Here is a 17,881-nt window from a genome sequence, read left to right on the forward strand (position 1 = left end):
ACGGAAGGCGTTCCGTGGGGAATGGTGTTCAGAATCAGTTCTGCCATCCCACGCTTCCGTGCTCAGTCAAGTGGCTTGCTGGCAAAGCTTTCAGCAAGACGCTGCGGAGTTACCTAAAAGATAGAGCGGCCTGCCGTATTTCTAACCTCTCAGGCCAGCCGCTAAGAGTGAGGTTTCATGATGTTCATCGATTCGCGACCCGGAACCCAAACCCTGAGTGCCCGGGTGTAAAATACCGTGTTGCGCACCGTGCCTTCTCCGAAGAATCCCTCTTGTTGCATGGGTCCGCCGAGCATGGGGCCGGCCCACTCCATCCCGAAGATCCGGCGTTGACATCATGCCGAATTTTAAACTCAGCAAAAGCCGCTTCCAGTCGACCGTCCAAACGCATACGCGCTCAGTGCTCCTCATGGCGCCACTACGCTGCATCAACGCGCCTGCAACGGCCAGCCTGTTCGTCCAGCTCAGCATGCGTCGCCAGGCCATCTCGAGCGGCCTATCCATCTTCGACATCCTCCTGCCTTCGCCCACCCACGCGGCGGCCGCGGCAACTGCAGTTCGCGCGCATCGCGCATTTTCCGTCGCGAGAGCGCGCAGCCGACGAGATGTCCCATTGCAATCCAATGGTGGAGCATGGAAAGGCTCGACATCACGCGCCACACTGGCGGAGCCCCGCGTAACGCCGCTCGGTCCCGGCTTCCGCCCGTTCAGCACCTCCTCCCCAAGGAGCGCGACGCACGCCATCTATAACCGGCAAGTAGACGACGACGGTAATGAGATGACGTTGGAGATCACTCCGCGCGCAGCAAATGTACATCCACCTTCCGGCCCCGTTTTCTCTGCTCCCTCCCTGCCCCCCATCTGCCCACCAAGCGACTAACCCCGACTCCTGCAGAGGCTCTCCGAAATAATGGCCAAAGACTCGAACCCGCACCTGGCCCTCCGGATCGAAGTCGAGAGCGGCGGCTGCCACGGCTTTCAGTACCTCATGAAACTCGTGACATTGCCACCGTCACTTCCCGTCAGCGATTCGTCGGCCCCTGCTGCCGAGGAAGACTCGGAGTCGGCCGTCATCCGCGAGGACGACACGATATTCGCTTTCACACCCGAGGGGAGTACTTCTCCAGGAGACCTGACGGCTCCCAAGATCATCCTTGATCTGCCTTCGCTTGAAATACTGAAGGGGAGTAAGGTCGACTTCACGATGGAACTCATTGGGTCACAGTTCAAGATTGTGGACAACCCGCTGGCGACGAGCAGTTGTGGCTGTGGTACAAGCTTTGATATCAAGATATGACCCCACAACTTGGCGAGGAAAAATATCAGAACTCAGGATAGAGCGATTTGTACAGAACTGCAGGCGTCGATACCCAGAGATAAACGGTCACTGGCAGGTCAGACACGGGAGAGACTGGCAACCTTGAAGAATTGGGCCGTACCCTGGCCGAGAGAGAGCAGGCTACATCACAAGTACCCAGCGTGAATCGGATGCTGTGTGCAAGAACGACATCATGTTCAATTCATTCCCCGTGAGCCAATCCGACTTTCCCGATAAACGCCGAGCACCCAATGCCACTGCCCATGACCGAGAGACAGGAAGCCGCAAAACCATCAAGGCAACCGCTTTAGTTCATCTGGCGGATCAGAGCGTTGATGTGCTCCTCCCGGTTACCCAGGTCACCACCCTCAATGAAGTGCTTGAACTTGCGGGGACGGAAGCCACCGGTGGGGTTGCTGAGCTTGAAGGGCCAGAGGAAGTTGGCGGCCTGCTTGAAGTTGGGGCCAACCGTATAGATCTCGTGGATGAGATCCTCCATGCAAATGATGCCGTATTTGCCGAGGTTCTCCTCGATGATGGCGTTATCGGTCAAGGCGATGCGCTGGCCGTTGACCTTGCCGTAGCCGCGCTTGTACACCAGCTCCTTGACGCTCTTGAGGTTGGGATAACCGTAGGTAACCCACGGCTCGACAACCTTGATCATCTCGGAGGTGGCCTTGGTAACGCGGACGAAGACACCGTTGTTGATCTGCAGCAGGCGGAGGAGCTGAAGGATCTTGCGCGGCTTGGGAGGGATCTTGTTGATACTGTGGTGTTGTCAGTGGTTAATCCGGCAAGCTATGGGCAACAGCCTGACTTACCCCTTGATGCGGATGACGAAGATCAGCTTCGCCTCAGCAGGAATGTAGAAAGAGCCATTCTGCTTGGCGAGGCGAGCAAGGCGGATCTTCTCCCGCTCGGCGTCACGGTACTCCTTGACGTACTTCTCAGCACGCTTGAAGATGACGCCACGCTTCTCCTTGTTGGCCTGGAGAGTCACGTCAGCATACTTGTGCCCTTGATTCGGTCCATCAAGCGCAGAGTGGCCCAGCAAATTCGATCAGACCCGAAAGATGGTACAAGTTTAGCAACAGCATTGACATGGGTCTAGTCGCTAGGTGTGTTGTGCATCATGTCATTCATGGGAGGGCCGGGATGGAATGTGGAAAAGCACACCTTCTTCCGCTTCTCCTGCTCGGCAGCACGCTCAGCGCGAGCCTTCTCCTGCGACTTGCGCTTCTTCAGGAGAGTCTCGGGAACGAGAACATCGTTCTGTGTCGGGACGGACCTAAGCATTTCAGATTAGTACGTAGTCCGACATACTGCATGCAGTATGTGGTAGAGCGCCGGTGGAGAACTGCTGCTCAAGTGCGACATTCTCTCGTGGCTGACTCGATTGCCGAACGTTGATCGACGGGGAAGCTCTGCGTCAAGAGCGCCGTTGCAGGCAGCCCAAGACCCAGGGCAGATGCCCATCTTTGCAACACCTTGGACAAAGCCCAAGAGGTCTGCTCGCGTTGGGAGCCGCGCGCGCTTCTGGTCAGGACGCAGGAAGCTGTCATCGGCTACGCCCCAAGCGGCAATGAATTTAAGGGAGAAAGCAGAGCCTTCAACCCCAACACCCCGCGAAACATCTCTCAGTCTGCAAGCCGGATCGGGTTCCAGGCCTAGAGAACAGAGGGAGAATCGCCGGAGGGATCGAGCTGGAGCGATGCCGGGTTCGAACCCGAAGCCCGGCAAAGCATCCAGTGAGAGGACCACGCCAATCTGCAGAGTCTCGTCATGCGACACGCGACGATACCATTCATGAGTTTATGAAAACGATCTGGGGTGAGGCATACGTAGAAGCCATCTTGAGGAGTTGGTCGACCGCTCGCTGTTGCTGAGGCTCTCGCTGCTTGTCGGTTCGCACGAGGTTTCGAGCAGAAATTCGCTGGTGGGCGAAACAGAAAAAAAGGGCGAAATTGAGTGGGGCCAAGTTACGGCTGTCCTCGCTTAGGGCTTCGAGCCAGAAAGATGTGCCCCGCTTTCTGCAGCCCCTCACCGCCAGAATTGATAGGGCATTCTTCACCGCACTCACCAAATTTCCAAAAGTAACCGACGACCGGACCATTTCGCAGGAGCAACCAACAGCAAAAGCCCCTCGAACAACGGATCACAGTCAAGATGCCCCCGAAGAAGGCCGCTCGTCCTGCGCAGGAGAACATCTCCCTGGGCCCCCAGGTCCGGGAGGGTGAGCTCGTGTTTGGCGGTGGGTGACTTTCCCGCGCCGAGTATCGTCGACAGCTGCGCTGACGCCGTTTCTTTTAGTTGCCCGCATCTTCGCCAGCTTCGTGAGCAGTTTCCTCCGGCAGAGGTTGATCTAAGCCAATTGCTAACGATTCCAAAAGAACGACACCTTCGTTCACGTCACCGATCTCAGGTTCGTAAGCCACTGAAGACCGGCTACTGGACACGGAGGAAGAGGAGGAGCCATGCGCGACTCTGCGCTCGGACACAAGAGAGGATGCATGGTTCGCAGGCTAACACTCTGGGTGATTCCAGCGGCCGTGAAACCATCTGCCGTGTTACTGGTGGTATGAAGGTCAAGGCCGACCGCGACGAGTCTTCCCCCTACGCCGCCATGTTGGCTGCTCAGGACGTCGCGGCCCGCTGCAAGGAGCTCGGAATTACTGCCCTCCACATCAAGATCCGTGCCACTGGTGGTATGTTTGGCACTGCTGGTCCTGCTCTTTCGCTTGGAGCGCGCTTTTTTCTGACACTTGTGCCTTCGCAGGTAACGGCACCAAGACCCCTGGTCCTGGCGCCCAGTCCGCCCTCCGCGCTCTCGCCCGGTCTGGCATGAAGATTGGCCGCATTGAGGACGTTACCCCGACCCCGTCTGACTCGACTCGCCGCAAGGGCGGTCGCCGTGGTCGCCGTCTCTAAATATCTTGGGGCTGGTCGTGGCGTTCTGGGGAGGATTCGGTTCTCGCTTGGGTTCTTGCTGTGGCGTTGACAACTACGAGGGGAACGGCTTGAGATTGCCTGGTCTCCATATCCTGGCGCTTGTCACATGTTGCTTAATGGCACACCTGCAGCAGATGAGATAGAGAATCAAACGGAGCTACAAAGGTAGCCCGGAACAACGCTGCCTTGCGTCTAGGTCATCCGCGACTCCGAGTCATCGGTTCATCGGTTCTTTTTTGAAACAAACATCACCCTGACTCCTGGATTTCTGTCATGTCAGTATGTCCTGGTCGCGAGAAACATAGGCGCAAACGCTGAATTGCACGCATCCCGCCAACTGATGAGCAAGTCAAATCACCATATTCACGGCCCGACCTTTACCCCGGCTGTCTTTGGCACAAGTACCCGGCCTTCCTCGCATAGTCAAAATGTCGGGGGGGGGGGAGAGTTGGGGGGGGGGTGGGGGGGGAGGGGGGGGGGAGAGAACGAGCACTTGCAGCCCACCAGTTGTTAGAGGATAGGTAGCCAAGTGCTCGAGGACGGCTACAGTGAGGAACCAAATGGACTTTTGCTGCGGCCAGTGGCTGTTCGATACGCTCAAGTTGGCAAGTCACCATCTCGCCGTACCTTGTCAGCTGTATCTCCCCATGTGTTCGGAGCCCCACACAGAGCAGCCCACCAGACGAATGGGGACCCCAAACGAAAAGAAAAGGGAAGGGAAAATGAAATGTCATTCTTCTCTGCCTTTCCTGGTCTACTGTGGCGCAAAGCATCAGCACAACGAGGACCAATTTTGGGACGTAACATGCCCAGCCCCAATGCCAAATCAAACGAGAGTCATGTAACCCCATCGCCCCAAGCCTAAGCACGAACCGCAGCACCCAGAGCACCACCCGTGAACTGCGTGCCACCGGCCTGCCGCTGAGTGTTACCGCCAGTCCTTGCGCCGCCCCTGCCAGTCCGTTGGCCAGCGCCCCTCTGACCGCCCTGCCTTCCATCCTTCCTGCTGAAAGCGTTTGCTGACCCTTGCGTCTTAACCTCGAGAGTGCGCTCGTTTGTCTCGATGAGCGCGCTGGCCTTGTCCGAGAGGGCCAGCGCCAAACTCTGGAGACGGCTGAGCTCCACACCCTTGCGGAAGATGACAGTCTCGGTGACCTGATCAAGAGCGGCGGCGAGCTCCTCGTGGTTGATCATTTTGCTAACCACGGCAGCCACCTTGGCTGGGTCGAGCTCGAACATGCTGCTCAAAGTCTCGATGGCCAAGGTGTCATAGAAAGGAGCATACGTGAAAAGGTATGTCCGAAGACCCTCCTCCTGGATCTGCTTGGCGAGCATCGCCTTGATCTCGTCCGCACTCGGCATGAGATCCCAAATCTTGATGCTGTGGATGAACTGAATAGCCTTCTTCCATTCACCAGCCGCAAGAGCCTTGGATGCCTGCATGACGTGGTCTCGAGTGTTCTCCGGCGGGCCCGTGAAGATTTGCCGCTCGTGATACTCAAGCATGCGACGGTACGTCTTGCTGATGACGCGCTTCTTGATGTCCGGCGAAGAGCCAGTTTGGGCCAGAAGCGGGATCTCGAGGAGCATGCTGCACGTCAGATAGACGCACTCGAGGAGCTCCAGGTTGATGTGCATGTGGAAGGGGAGCTGCCGTTGCTTCTCAAGTCGCTCCTGCTCCGGTGTGACTTGGCTGTACCGCTGGATCATCACACCTTGAGCGAGGAGCTCCTTTTGGCGCCCGCTGCCACAGATATCTTGCAGCGTATGTTGAGCATCATACACCAGGCCCCTCCGGAAGGCGCAGAGGCCGACCTGGACAAGCGTGCGGTTGTAGAGAATCTGGGTGGCGATGTCGAAGTTGGCGATGTTCTCCTGCAAGTGCGAGGTGAGCATCATGTCGCGGGCCTTGTAATACTCGTCATGCAACGCCAAGAAGTAGATCTGGCAGAGCATTGCACGAGCGCGGATGATGCCCTCGCTGTTCTCGAAGAGATAGCTGCAGAGAGTGTGGACGAGCTTCGCCGCATCGCCGGCCAGGCTCCGGGGTGTGATCGTGGAATCGATGCTGCTTGAGACTTGTTTCCACGAGTTTTCCTCCAGAATCTTCACCACCTGGGCGGGCTGAGACTAGTTAGCGAGGACGCGTGAAAGCGGACGATGCGCTTTTTCTGTCCGACGCACCTTGAAGTAGACGTGATCCAGCCGACGCTGGATAATCCGGTTCAAGCTCTCTTGCGGAACTTCGAGCGAAGCATCCTTCTGGATGGTCTCGTAGTAAAGAAGACCTTGCAGGATAATGTTGTACAGGGACGCCTCGTCCGTCAGTCTCTCGATGTACTCCGAGGTGTGGGGGTCGATGCTCTGCAACGAGCGGGTGAGTTCGTCGTCCAGGCGTTCGATGTAGGACACAACACTGCCAGGAACCTTGATGTACTTGTCATCAGGCCCTAGAACAGGGGTTTTCTCATCATCGTCCCACTCCTCCGCGTTCTCAATCACAACGTGGTCCTTGTGTGTCTCGAGGAGCGCGAGGAGAGCCCTGAGTTCCTTCTCCGCAGCCTTCCAGTGCTCCAGAGGCATTGAGGTAGTTGTGCCGGAGCCGAGATCAAACCGAGCCGAAACCAGAGTCTGAAGCACGCGGATTTTGAGGTAAGGAGTCTCGGCAACCTTGTTGAGCTCTTCCATGATCCTGATCTGCTCCAAACGGTCGGTGTTCTTCCGGCCTCTGGATTCGAGGATGGCACGGAGGTGCTTCTGAATGCTCTCGGGAGAAAACGGAATGGCTTTGCCGCGCTTGTCAACTCTGGCAAATCCCTTCTCCTCTTCGTCCGCCGCTTCTTCGGGAGCAAGACTGTCCTGGAACTTGACCTTGGTGGGTTTCGGCAGCGGGGCTTCCTCCTCGTCCGACTCCATGAAGGCATCGCGGTCTTGTCTGAACGCATCGATCTGGGACTGATAGTCTTTGTTGTTCTTTTTGATGCGTTGCTTGACGGCATTGAGGCCGCGGGCGTTTGTGGCATTCATCTTCTTCGGTGTGACCTTCTGCTTGGCCAGAGTCTCATTCAGAAAGTCTTCCAATTCAGTGATGCACTTGATGTACGACTTCGGAGCCTTGCCGCCATCTTGAAGCTTCACGACCTGGCGGTTGAGCTTGTCGAATTCTAGGTCAAGTTAGCCCTGTGCCCCGCCGCCGTGAACGGGAAACACACCATTCGCGATCGACCCCCAGTCGTTGATCTTCTGGCCATTCTGGATGGCAGTGATGGTGGCCTCGAGCTCTTCAAAGCGCTTGTCCTTGGCACTCTTGACCTTGGTCGTGCCCTCGACATCGCTCTCCTCACTTTCGGATGATGCCTGATCGACCAGGAACCGGGACAAGCCCTTTTTCTGCGCTCCGGCTTCATCATCGCTGGATTCCTCCTCCTCCTCCTCTTCCTCCTCGGAAGACTCCTGCTCCTCCTGCTCCTCCTCCTCTTCCTCCTCGGAGGTCGAGTACAGTTCCTCCTCGTCCGAGCTGCTCTCGGTCGAGCTGTCGTCGCCGCCGCGGAAGAACCGAGACATGGTGAATGTCAGAACCTAATCAGGCGCAAATCCGAGTCGAGAGCTGTTCGCGGGATTCGGCGATTCAGAAGCGGCGTCGTGCTTTGCCAGCGATTGCAGAGCAAAACTGAATGGAGGGGTTCAATAATAAATTTTCGCTGAAAGGTGATTTTTGGTGGGGCGATTCGGGGCTTAGCGACTTGCGGCGAGTGGGAAAGCGGCAATCCATCCACCCGTCGACCCTTGCCACCGCAGTGACGCCAGCTGGTGAGTATCAAAGAAGCCGCCACTCCAGGCAAGATGGCGTTTTTCAGGATAGAGACCTGTAAGCGGGGGATGCACCTTTGTTGACGAAAGTGATCAGAATAGAAGCGACTATATGAGAAGCACATGAAGTACGGAGCGCTACGGAATATCTACATAAAATACGTAAAGTTAACAGGTGGCGGCACCAGCCACTGAGAGAACGGCAGGTGAACTAACATGTGGCGGTGGAAATTACGATACGTATTCATACGTACTAGTTTTGCGCTATGTTACGGTATGAGATTAACTATCGGGGCGGCACAGTAAACGGGGCTCTGACATGCTGCGCGTGAGCATCTTGGCGCCGCCAGCTTCGCGAGGGAGCTCCGAGATTTTTTGTATCGAACATCAGCAAACTCCCGGCGTTATCAAAGCCAACGCCGCAAACGCGACATACCCGCTTCTGATAGTTAAGGGATCGCTGCTTTCATTTCCTTTTTTATGGAGGCTTTCTCCAACGCAACTTTTGATTGACATCGGCGCGAGAGCGCAGCCGCACCGACTTGCCCCGCCCGACAAGTCGAGCCACCAAGTCTCCTGGTGACGCTGCCGTGGGCTGTCAAACAATCTCGATATGTCTTCACTCCCGCCGCCGCCGCCTCCTCCTGGCTGGGGGCCTCCTCCGCCGCCGCCAACCCCGCCGCCGCCGGGCCCTCCGTCCTCACTGCCTCCGCCTCCTGCGATCCCGGCGCCGCCTCCTCCAGGCTACCTACCACCGACCGACCCGCAAATCGCCAAGTTCGCGCAGAAGAAGAAAGAATGGCTCCGCATGCAGCGCAACCGATTCGGCGAGAAGAGGAAGGGCGGTTTCGTGGAGACGCAAAAGGCCGACATGCCTCCGGAGCACCTGCGCAAGATCGTCAAGGATATCGGAGATGTCTCGCAGAAGAAGTACACCAGCGACAAGCGCAGCTATCTGGGTGCGCTGAAGTTCATGCCGCACGCAGTAATGAAACTGCTGGAGAACATGCCGATGCCGTGGGAATCCGCGAGGGAGGTCAAGGTGCTATACCACGTCAATGGCTGCTTGACCCTTGTCAACGAGATACCCCGGGTCATCGAGCCAGTCTTCTTTGCGCAGTGGGCAACCATGTGGACCACGATGCGGAAAGAGAAGAGCGACCGGAGACTGTTCAAGCGCATGCGGTTTCCGCCGTTCGACGACGAGGAGCCGCCCCTGTCCTGGTCCGAGAACATCGAGGATGTTGAGCCGCTGGAGCCTATCCAGATGGAACTCGACGAGGAGGAAGAGGCCCCCGTCTATGAATGGTTCTACGACCACCAGCCGCTTCTCGACACGTCGCACGTGAACGGGCCGAGCTACAGGAGATGGAACCTTACGCTCCCGCAGATGGCAAGCTTGTACCGCCTGAGTCTGCCGTTGGTGTCCGATGTCGTGGACCCGAACTACTTCTATCTCTTTGAGCTGAAGAGCTTCCTCACCGCCAAGGCGCTGAACGTGGCGTTGCCAGGCGGCCCTCGCTTCGAACCGCTCTACAAGGACATCGACCCCAACGATGAGGACTTCGGCGAGTTCAACGCGATGGACCGCATCATTTTCCGCACCCCCATCCGGACCGAGTGCCGTGTTTCCTACCCATACCTGTACAATGCGCTGCCGCGAAGCGTGCATCTCTCCTGGCATTCTCATCCCCAGATTGTGTATTCCAGGACGGAGGATCACAATCTCCCTGCCTTTTATTTCGACAGCAGCATCAACCCCATCTCCTCGCGGGCTGTTGCCCCGAAGAACATCACGGTCAGCCACGAAGATGAACTTTTTGGCCAGGGCAACATCGAGGAGCCGGAGGAGGAGGCGTTTGAGCTCCCCGCTGCGGTTGAACCCTTCTTAGCGGACGAGGAGCTATACACGGAAGACACAGCGTCCGCGATTGAGCTGTGGTGGGCGCCCTACCCCTTCGACCGCCGGTCAGGGCGCATGGTGCGGGCTCAGGACGTGCCCCTTGTCAAGCACTGGTACCTCGAGCACTGCCCGCCCAAGCAGCCGGTCAAAGTTCGGGTCTCCTACCAGAAGCTCCTCAAGACCTACGTGCTCAACGAACTGCACAAGAAGAGGCCCAAGTCACTGCAGAAGCAGAACCTGCTCAAGACTCTGAAGCAGACGAAGTTCTTCCAGCAGACGACGATTGACTGGGTCGAAGCTGGCCTCCAAGTGTGCCGCCAAGGCTTCAACATGCTCAACCTGTTGATTCACCGGAAGAACCTCACATACCTTCATCTCGACTACAACTTCAATCTCAAACCCGTCAAGACCTTGACGACCAAGGAGCGGAAGAAGTCCCGATTTGGAAACGCCTTCCACTTGATGCGAGAAATTCTACGCCTGACTAAGCTCATTGTCGATGCTCAGGTGCAGTACCGGCTTGGAAACATCGACGCTTTCCAACTCGCTGATGGCATCCTTTACGCCTTCAACCACGTCGGGCAGCTGACGGGCATGTACCGATACAAGTACAAGCTGATGCACCAGATTCGCTCTTGCAAAGATCTGAAGCACTTGATCTACTACCGGTTCAACGCTGGCCCGGTTGGCAAAGGGCCGGGCTGTGGCTTCTGGGCGCCCGCATGGAGAGTTTGGCTGTTTTTCATGCGCGGCATCATCCCGCTGCTCGAGCGCTGGCTTGGAAACCTTCTCTCGCGTCAGTTCGAGGGTCGCCACAGCAAGGGAGTGGCCAAGACCGTGACGAAGCAGCGTGTCGAATCGCACTTCGATCTGGAGCTGCGCGCCTCGGTCATGGCTGACCTGATGGACATGATGCCGGAGGGGATCAAGCAGAGCAAGGTCAATACGGTGCTGCAGCACCTCTCGGAGGCCTGGAGGTGTTGGAAGAGCAACATTCCTTGGAAGGTGCCGGGCTTGCCTGCCGCCATCGAGAACATCATCCTGCGTTACGTCAAGGCCAAAGCCGACTGGTGGATATCAGTCGCCCACTACAACCGAGAGCGCATCCGCAGGGGCGCCACTGTCGACAAGACTGTGGCCAAGAAGAACGTCGGACGTTTGACCCGCCTGTGGCTCAAGGCCGAGCAGGAAAGACAGCACAACCACATGAAAGACGGCCCGTACGTCTCGTCGGAGGAAGCTGTCGCAATCTACACGACAACAGTCCATTGGCTCGAGTCTCGGAAGTTTTCACCCATCCCCTTCCCGAGCGTCTCGTACAAGCATGACACGAAGATCTTGATCTTGGCGCTTGAGCGCTTGCGGGAGGCCTACTCCACCAAGGGCAGGTTGAACCAGAGCCAGCGGGAGGAGCTCGCTTTGATCGAGCAGGCATACGACAGCCCCGGGACCACCCTGGAGCGGATCAAGCGCTTCCTCCTGACGCAGCGGGCGTTCAAAGAGGTCGGCATCGATATGAACGACAACTACAGCACCATCAATCCCGTTTATGACATCGAGCCCATCGAGAAGATTAGCGATGCCTATCTCGACCAGTATCTCTGGTACCAAGCCGATCAGCGCCACCTGTTCCCTGCCTGGATCAAGCCTTCTGATTCCGAAGTACCGCCGCTTCTCGTCTACAAGTGGTGTCAGGGCATCAACAACCTCGACAGGGTCTGGGAAACAGCGAATGGGGAGTGCAACGTCATGATCGAAACGCAGCTGTCGAAGGTCTACGAGAAGATCGAGCTGACCCTGCTCAACTCGCTCCTGCGCCTAATCATGGATCACAACTTGGCGGACTACATCACTGCCAAGAACAATGTCACACTGACTTACAAAGACATGAGTCACGTCAACAGCTACGGCATGATCCGCGGGCTTCAGTTCTCTGCATTCGTCTTCCAGTACTACGGCCTGATCCTCGACCTCTTGCTTCTTGGCCCTCAGCGTGCGTCGGAGATTGCGGGGCCGCCCCAGAGTCCCAACGATTTCCTCCAGTTCCAGGACCGCGAGACAGAAACGAGACATCCTATCAGGCTCTACACCAGGTACATCGACAAGATCTGGGTGTTCCTGCGCTTCACCGCCGACGAGTCTAGGGACCTCATTCAACGCTTCCTCACGGAACAGCCTGATCCTAACTTTGAGAACGTGATCGGCTACAAGAGCAAGAAGTGTTGGCCCAGGGATTCCCGCATGCGCCTGATGAGACACGATGTGAATCTTGGGAGGGCCGTTTTCTGGGACCTCAAGAACCGGCTTCCGAGGTCGGTGACGACGATTGAGTGGGACGACACGTTCGCTAGCGTGTACAGCAGGGACAACCCCAACCTGCTGTTCTCAATGTGCGGCTTTGAAGTGCGCATTCTGCCCAAGATTCGTAACCAGAATGACGAGTTCCCAGTCAAGGACAGCGTCTGGTCGCTGGTGGACAACACCACGAAAGAACGGACGGCACACGCCTTCCTCCAGGTGACCGAAGAGGACATCCAGAAGTTCAACAATCGCATCCGCCAGATTCTGATGTCGTCCGGCTCCACAACCTTCACCAAGATCGCCAACAAGTGGAACACCGCCTTGATCGCCCTGTTCACGTACTACCGCGAGGCGGCGGTCTCGACGGTGAATCTGCTTGATACGATTGTCAAGTGCGAGACCAAGATTCAGACTCGCGTCAAGATTGGCCTCAACTCCAAGATGCCCTCGCGTTTCCCGCCCGCTGTGTTCTACACGCCCAAGGAACTCGGCGGCCTCGGCATGATTTCGGGCTCTCACATCTTGATTCCGGCAAGTGACAAACGCTGGTGCAAGCAGACCGATGTCGGTATCACCCACTTCCGAGCGGGCATGTCCCACGACGAAGAAACCTTGATTCCGAACATCTTCCGTTATATCATTCCATGGGAGGCCGAGTTCATCGATTCGCAGCGCGTGTGGACGGAGTATTCGCAGAAGCGCCTCGAGGCGAACCAGCAGAACAGGAGACTGACGTTGGAGGATCTCGAGGATAGCTGGGATCGCGGATTGCCCCGCATCAACACGCTATTCCAAAAGGACCGCAGCACTCTCAGCTTCGACAAGGGATTCCGCGCCCGGGCGGAGTTCAAGATCTACCAGCTCATGAAGAGCAACCCGTTCTGGTGGACAAGCCAGAGACATGACGGCAAGCTGTGGAATCTCAATGCCTACCGGACCGATGTCATCCAAGCCCTGGGTGGTGTCGAGACCATCCTAGAGCACACCCTCTTCAAGGCGACCGGTTTCCCGTCCTGGGAAGGCCTGTTTTGGGAGAGGGCCTCGGGCTTTGAGCAGTCCATGCAGTTCAAGAAGTTGACCAACGCCCAGCGGTCTGGTCTGAATCAGATTCCCAACCGACGCTTCACCCTCTGGTGGTCTCCGTGAGTAGCCCCTCATCTTCTCATCTGCCTCTCCCCGTTCCCCCTCCCTCTTCCGCAGTTTCCCTTCTTTATTCGATAGTTCACAGCTAATCTGTCATGTAAAAAAACAGAACTATCAACAGAGCGAACGTTTATGTCGGTTTCCAAGTGCAGCTGGATCTCACTGGTATCTTTCTCCACGGAAAGATCCCGACGTTGAAGATCTCGCTCATCCAAATCTTCCGGGCTCACTTGTGGCAAAAGATTCACGAGTCTGTTGTCATGGATCTCTGCCAGGTCTTCGACCAGGAGCTGGAGGCTTTGAGCATCGAGTCGGTGCAGAAGGAGACTATCCACCCCAGGAAGTCTTACAAGATGAACAGCTCTTGCGCAGACATCCAGCTGTTCGCAAGCCACAAGTGGAACGTCACTCGGCCATCGCTCCTCTTCGACAACAAGGATGTGATTGAGCCGACCACGACGAGCAAGTTCTGGATCGACGTGCAGCTTCGCTACGGCGACTACGACTCCCACGACATCGAGAGATACGTCAGGGCGAAGTACCTTGACTACACGACAGACAGCATGAGCCTGTACCCGTCCCCGACGGGCCTGATGATCGGTATTGACCTGGCGTACAACCTCTACTCAGCTTACGGGCAATACTTCCCGGGGCTGAAGACCCTCATCCAGCAGGCGATGGCCAAGATCATGAAGGCAAACCCGGCGCTCTACGTGTTGCGCGAGCGCATTCGCAAAGGTCTGCAGCTCTACGCATCCGAGAGCAACCAAGAGTTCCTGAACTCCCAGAATTACTCGGAGTTGTTCAGCAACCAGACACAGCTCTTCATCGACGACACCAACGTCTATCGGGTCACGATCCACAAGACATTTGAAGGCAACCTAACGACGAAGCCGATCAATGGCGCCATCTTCATATTCAACCCCCGCACGGGCCAGCTGTTCCTCAAGATCATCCACACCAGTGTCTGGGCTGGACAGAAACGTCTAGGCCAACTGGCAAAGTGGAAGACGGCCGAAGAAGTTGCGGCCCTGATCAGGTCGCTTCCTGTCGAAGAGCAGCCGAAGCAGCTGATCGTCACGCGCAAAGGCCTGCTCGATCCTCTGGAAGTCAACCTCTTGGATTTCCCCAACATCTCCATCCGTGCGTCGGAGCTGCAGCTGCCCTTCCAAGCTGCTATGAAGGTGGAAAAGTTGGGCGATATGATCCTGCGTGCCACGGAACCCCAGATGGTGCTTTTCAACCTCTACGACGAGTGGCTCAAGAGCATCTCGTCGTACACTGCCTTCTCCCGCCTGATCCTCATCCTCAGAGCCTTGCACGTCAACCAAGACAAGACGAAGCTCATCCTCCGGCCAGACAAGACGGTGATCACCCAGGACCACCATATCTGGCCATCTCTCTCGGATGAGGACTGGATCAAGGTGGAAATGCAGCTGCGCGACCTGATTCTCAATGACTACGGCAAGAAGAATAACGTGAATGTCTCGAGTCTGACGACCAGCGAAGTCCGGGATATCATTTTGGGGATGGAGATCTCGGCACCCTCGTTGCAGAGACAGCAGGCCGCCGAGATTGAGAAGCAGCAGCAAGCGCAGCAACAGCTCACTGCTGTCACGACCAAAACGCAGAATGTTCACGGAGAGGAGATCATCGTCACGACAACGTCGCAGTTCGAGCAGCAGACGTTTGCCTCCAAGACGGAGTGGCGCACTCGGGCCATCGCCACGTCGAACCTGCGCACGCGAGCCAACAACATGTATGTGGCGCCGGTGGACAGCGACCTGGACGAGATCACGTACGTGATGCCGAAGAACATTCTCAAGAAGTTCATCACGATCGCGGACCTCCGGGTGCAGGTCGCTGGCTATCTCTACGGATCGTCGCCTGGCGACAATGACCAGGTCAAGGAGATCAAATGCATTGTCATGGTACCGCAGATTGGCGGGCTGCGCAACGTCCAGCTTCCGCAGCAGCTTCCCCAGCACGAGCTGCTCAGGAACCTGGAGCCCCTCGGCATCATCCACACCATGTCCGGCAACGAACTCCCGTACATGTCTGCGATGGACGTCACGAACCATGCCAGATTGGTCGACGCTCACAGCTCCTGGGATGAACAAAAGACGTTGACGATAACTGTGTCGTTCACTCCCGGTAGCGTCTCGCTCTCAGCGTGGGCCCTCACTCCGCAGGGCTTCAAATGGGGAGCAGAGAACAAGGACATGGGCAGCGACCAGCCTCAGGGCTTCACGACAGCAATGGGCGAGAGGCGGCAGCTGCTGCTCAGCGACAAGTTCAAAGGCTTCTTCCTGGTCCCTGACACCGGCAAGTGGAATTACAGCTTCATGGGCAGCGCCTTTGGCGGCCTGGAGAAGAAGCCAATCCATGTGAAGCTGGACACTCCCATGCCGTTCTACAGCGACCAGCACCGTCCGATTCACTTCTCCAGCTTCAACGAGTTGGAGGACATTTGGGTCGACAGGCAGGACAATTTTGCATAGACATCGTCGGCGAGGGGCCTGGGAAGAGAGTGGTGCTGCTTGTTGCTTCTACGGCGCACCGGCACAGAGGTGGGCGGATGTGGATGGTGAGCGAGCATTTAGCGAGTGGGAGAGTCGCGTGCGGGAACATCAGACTGTTTGATCAGCGGTCCGGGAATCCGGTTGGTGGCCTTGGTTTGGGTCCGGGGAGAAGAAGCAACGGGAAGTTTTATACACGTCGCGACACTCGAGGCCTTCTTTCTACATGCGTGGCTGGGCAAGTTTGGTAAGCTTTCTATGGAGGGACTGCAGAAGGGGCATGCCCTAACATTTGTGTGTGTGTATGAGTGTATATGTGTGTATGTATCTTTTATGGGAGACTTATTAGAGAATGGGAACACGCGGTAATGGAAAGCAGATAGTTAGTGTGAATCGACGTGACTTTGGCTGGGGCTCGCTCGTGTTGGCCACGCAGCCAAATCCTTCAGAGAAGTCGGAGTCGGCTGGCGACGGGCGCGTCTTGCGGGACGAGGACGATCAAGCACGGAGCAACCAACGCGCTGGGAGCCGAGCCGAGGCAGAGAAGACCGTCGGGGCTGATTCAGCTGTCGGGCTGCGGTGATCCCAAGATAGTTAATGCGCGCAATGCGTTCATGCGTCGAGGTGCGGGCGGTTTCCTGTTTGGGACCATGGCTGAGGGATGTCTTGTGGGGGCCGTCAAGGGGGGAGGGAGGGCCCCCTGCAACGGCTTCCATCTCGTTTTCCATGCATTCCCTCGCAATTGGCGTCGGCCATTTACATACGATGCATGCCAAGGCGTTCTTGCAGGAGGAAATATCCGAAGATTTGACCAGAGAGCCGGGTCTCGCCGAGTACGGAATACATTTCAATTTTCAATGTAGTGGAGTAGTTATGGGACGACGGTAACTCTGGTCTTGTTTTCTCGTCCCATTGTCCTCTCGTTGTTCACTTCTCTCTTGACTCTCAGGACTTCCATCTGGTCCGACCACTTCGTTGACCAAGAGAACACCAGCACGGAGAGCGGTTCTCCGGGGGGATTTGCCATCATTTGTGGGCTTTCTTTCTATCTTCAACTGGATCCATCTGTGATGATGTGATGTACGGAGCTACCTAGTGTAGGGTATTCTGTGTGTGGCACACTAACGGAGGAACGGACTCTGTGGTACCTAGTGTACACTAGTAATTTGCGGGATGGCCTTGCAGGCATTTTTAGACTCAAATGACCCCCCCCCCCCATTCAAGCTCGTTTTCCGCGGGACCGTTGCGCTTGCCTGGAGCTCTGGCCGACCGTTCACACAAGTTCGGGCACGGGGGCCCGGGCAGGGCGCTCGGTGTTGTGGAGTCGGGTCTCAGTGCAACGTTAGCGTTAGCGCCAGGCCTATCAGAAGGGCGCAGCGGCAAGGCCGATCCGGGAGCCACGTCTCCACCCGCCCCCGCCGAGTCAAAACGCTGATCAGGACGGGTGTCTCTCGGGAGCTCGGCCGAACTCCGAAAAATGGCAGCCCCCCACCCCTGGGACGAAGAACACAAGGAGAATGTTCCCCCTCGCCCCAACCGGAGGGGATGTCTCGGGTGCATGCATGCATGACATGTGGCGCAACCGCTCAGCCTCAACTCCTGTGTCGCAACCTGTTTGTGCAGATGGATTACTGTATTAGTGTACATGAACACTAACTGGCTCACAACACGCGCTTGCCTACAAGACTTTTACTATGTTTTACCACAGTGCGCATGCTAGAAGGACGGCGAGCAGAAAGTAGACAGTCCTGGTGATGGTAGGCAACGGGTGGTTTTCAAGAGACGATCCACTGCGCTTGCCCATTGAGGAAAGAAACAGGATTGTTCGCATTGGAACGCCGTGTTAGCGCGAGGGCCGCCTGGACCCCTCGGTGGATGGATGGATCTGATCCAAGCCCGATTTGTTGGAGTTGGTTCAACGCGGCAAAGATTCCTCGC

General features: G+C 56.7%; 5 protein-coding genes across 5 annotated transcripts; 3 read left to right on the forward strand and 2 right to left on the reverse strand.

The window, feature by feature from the left end:
* The first annotated feature begins 231 nt into the window (after window positions 1-231).
* THITE_2120111 (uncharacterized protein) lies at window positions 232-1,404 on the forward strand. The gene is made up of 2 exons (XM_003655837.1): window positions 232-811; window positions 896-1,404. The coding sequence occupies exons 1-2, from the start codon at window positions 338-340 to the stop codon at window positions 1,295-1,297; spliced, it is 876 nt and encodes a 291-aa protein (XP_003655885.1). The 5' UTR covers window positions 232-337; the 3' UTR covers window positions 1,298-1,404.
* A 221-nt stretch (window positions 1,405-1,625) lies between these two features.
* THITE_2052945 (60S ribosomal protein L7) lies at window positions 1,626-2,614 on the reverse strand (the record flags this gene model as incomplete). The annotated part of the gene is made up of 3 exons (XM_003655838.1): window positions 1,626-2,085; window positions 2,140-2,306; window positions 2,495-2,614. The coding sequence occupies 3 exons, from the start codon at window positions 2,612-2,614 to the stop codon at window positions 1,626-1,628; spliced, it is 747 nt and encodes a 248-aa protein (XP_003655886.1).
* Window positions 2,615-3,404: 790 nt separating this feature from the next.
* THITE_2171059 (40S ribosomal protein S14) lies at window positions 3,405-4,491 on the forward strand. Its single transcript, XM_003655839.1, has 5 exons — window positions 3,405-3,569; window positions 3,629-3,651; window positions 3,709-3,740; window positions 3,863-4,023; window positions 4,095-4,491. Exons 1-5 carry the CDS (start codon window positions 3,485-3,487, stop codon window positions 4,244-4,246), a joined length of 453 nt encoding a protein of 150 aa, XP_003655887.1. The 5' UTR covers window positions 3,405-3,484; the 3' UTR covers window positions 4,247-4,491.
* A 253-nt stretch (window positions 4,492-4,744) lies between these two features.
* Window positions 4,745-8,107, reverse strand: THITE_2120126 (uncharacterized protein). Its single transcript, XM_003655840.1, has 3 exons — window positions 7,480-8,107; window positions 6,452-7,431; window positions 4,745-6,391 (listed from the first exon to the last, which is right to left on the reverse strand). The coding sequence occupies exons 1-3, from the start codon at window positions 7,829-7,831 to the stop codon at window positions 5,129-5,131; spliced, it is 2,595 nt and encodes an 864-aa protein (XP_003655888.1). The 5' UTR covers window positions 7,832-8,107; the 3' UTR covers window positions 4,745-5,128.
* A 503-nt stretch (window positions 8,108-8,610) lies between these two features.
* THITE_2120130 (uncharacterized protein) lies at window positions 8,611-16,126 on the forward strand. The gene is made up of 2 exons (XM_003655841.1): window positions 8,611-13,423; window positions 13,534-16,126. Exons 1-2 carry the CDS (start codon window positions 8,691-8,693, stop codon window positions 15,923-15,925), a joined length of 7,125 nt encoding a protein of 2,374 aa, XP_003655889.1. The 5' UTR covers window positions 8,611-8,690; the 3' UTR covers window positions 15,926-16,126.
* The last annotated feature ends 1,755 nt before the right edge of the window (window positions 16,127-17,881 follow it).

Source organism: Thermothielavioides terrestris, chromosome 4 (assembly GCF_000226115.1).
Source record: "Thermothielavioides terrestris NRRL 8126 chromosome 4, complete sequence".
In the NCBI taxonomy this organism is placed as follows: Eukaryota; Fungi; Ascomycota; class Sordariomycetes; order Sordariales; family Chaetomiaceae; genus Thermothielavioides; species Thermothielavioides terrestris.

Coding starts and splice junctions, on each gene's coding strand:
- THITE_2120111 (XM_003655837.1), top strand. CDS start 338: ATGCCGAATTTTAAACTCAGCAAAAGCCGCTTCCAGTCGACCGTCCAA. Junction 812..895: donor TCACTCCGCGCGCAGCAAAT/GTACATCCACCT, acceptor CGACTCCTGCAG/AGGCTCTCCGAAATAATGGC.
- THITE_2171059 (XM_003655839.1), top strand. CDS start 3,485: ATGCCCCCGAAGAAGGCCGCTCGTCCTGCGCAGGAGAACATCTCCCTG. Junction 3,652..3,708: donor CCCGCATCTTCGCCAGCTTC/GTGAGCAGTTTC, acceptor CGATTCCAAAAG/AACGACACCTTCGTTCACGT. Junction 4,024..4,094: donor CAAGATCCGTGCCACTGGTG/GTATGTTTGGCA, acceptor GTGCCTTCGCAG/GTAACGGCACCAAGACCCCT.
- THITE_2120126 (XM_003655840.1), bottom strand. CDS start 7,831: ATGTCTCGGTTCTTCCGCGGCGGCGACGACAGCTCGACCGAGAGCAGC. Junction 7,432..7,479: donor CTGGGGGTCGATCGCGAATG/GTGTGTTTCCCG, acceptor AACTTGACCTAG/AATTCGACAAGCTCAACCGC. Junction 6,392..6,451: donor TGGATCACGTCTACTTCAAG/GTGCGTCGGACA, acceptor AACTAGTCTCAG/CCCGCCCAGGTGGTGAAGAT.
- THITE_2120130 (XM_003655841.1), top strand. CDS start 8,691: ATGTCTTCACTCCCGCCGCCGCCGCCTCCTCCTGGCTGGGGGCCTCCT. Junction 13,424..13,533: donor TTCACCCTCTGGTGGTCTCC/GTGAGTAGCCCC, acceptor GTAAAAAAACAG/AACTATCAACAGAGCGAACG.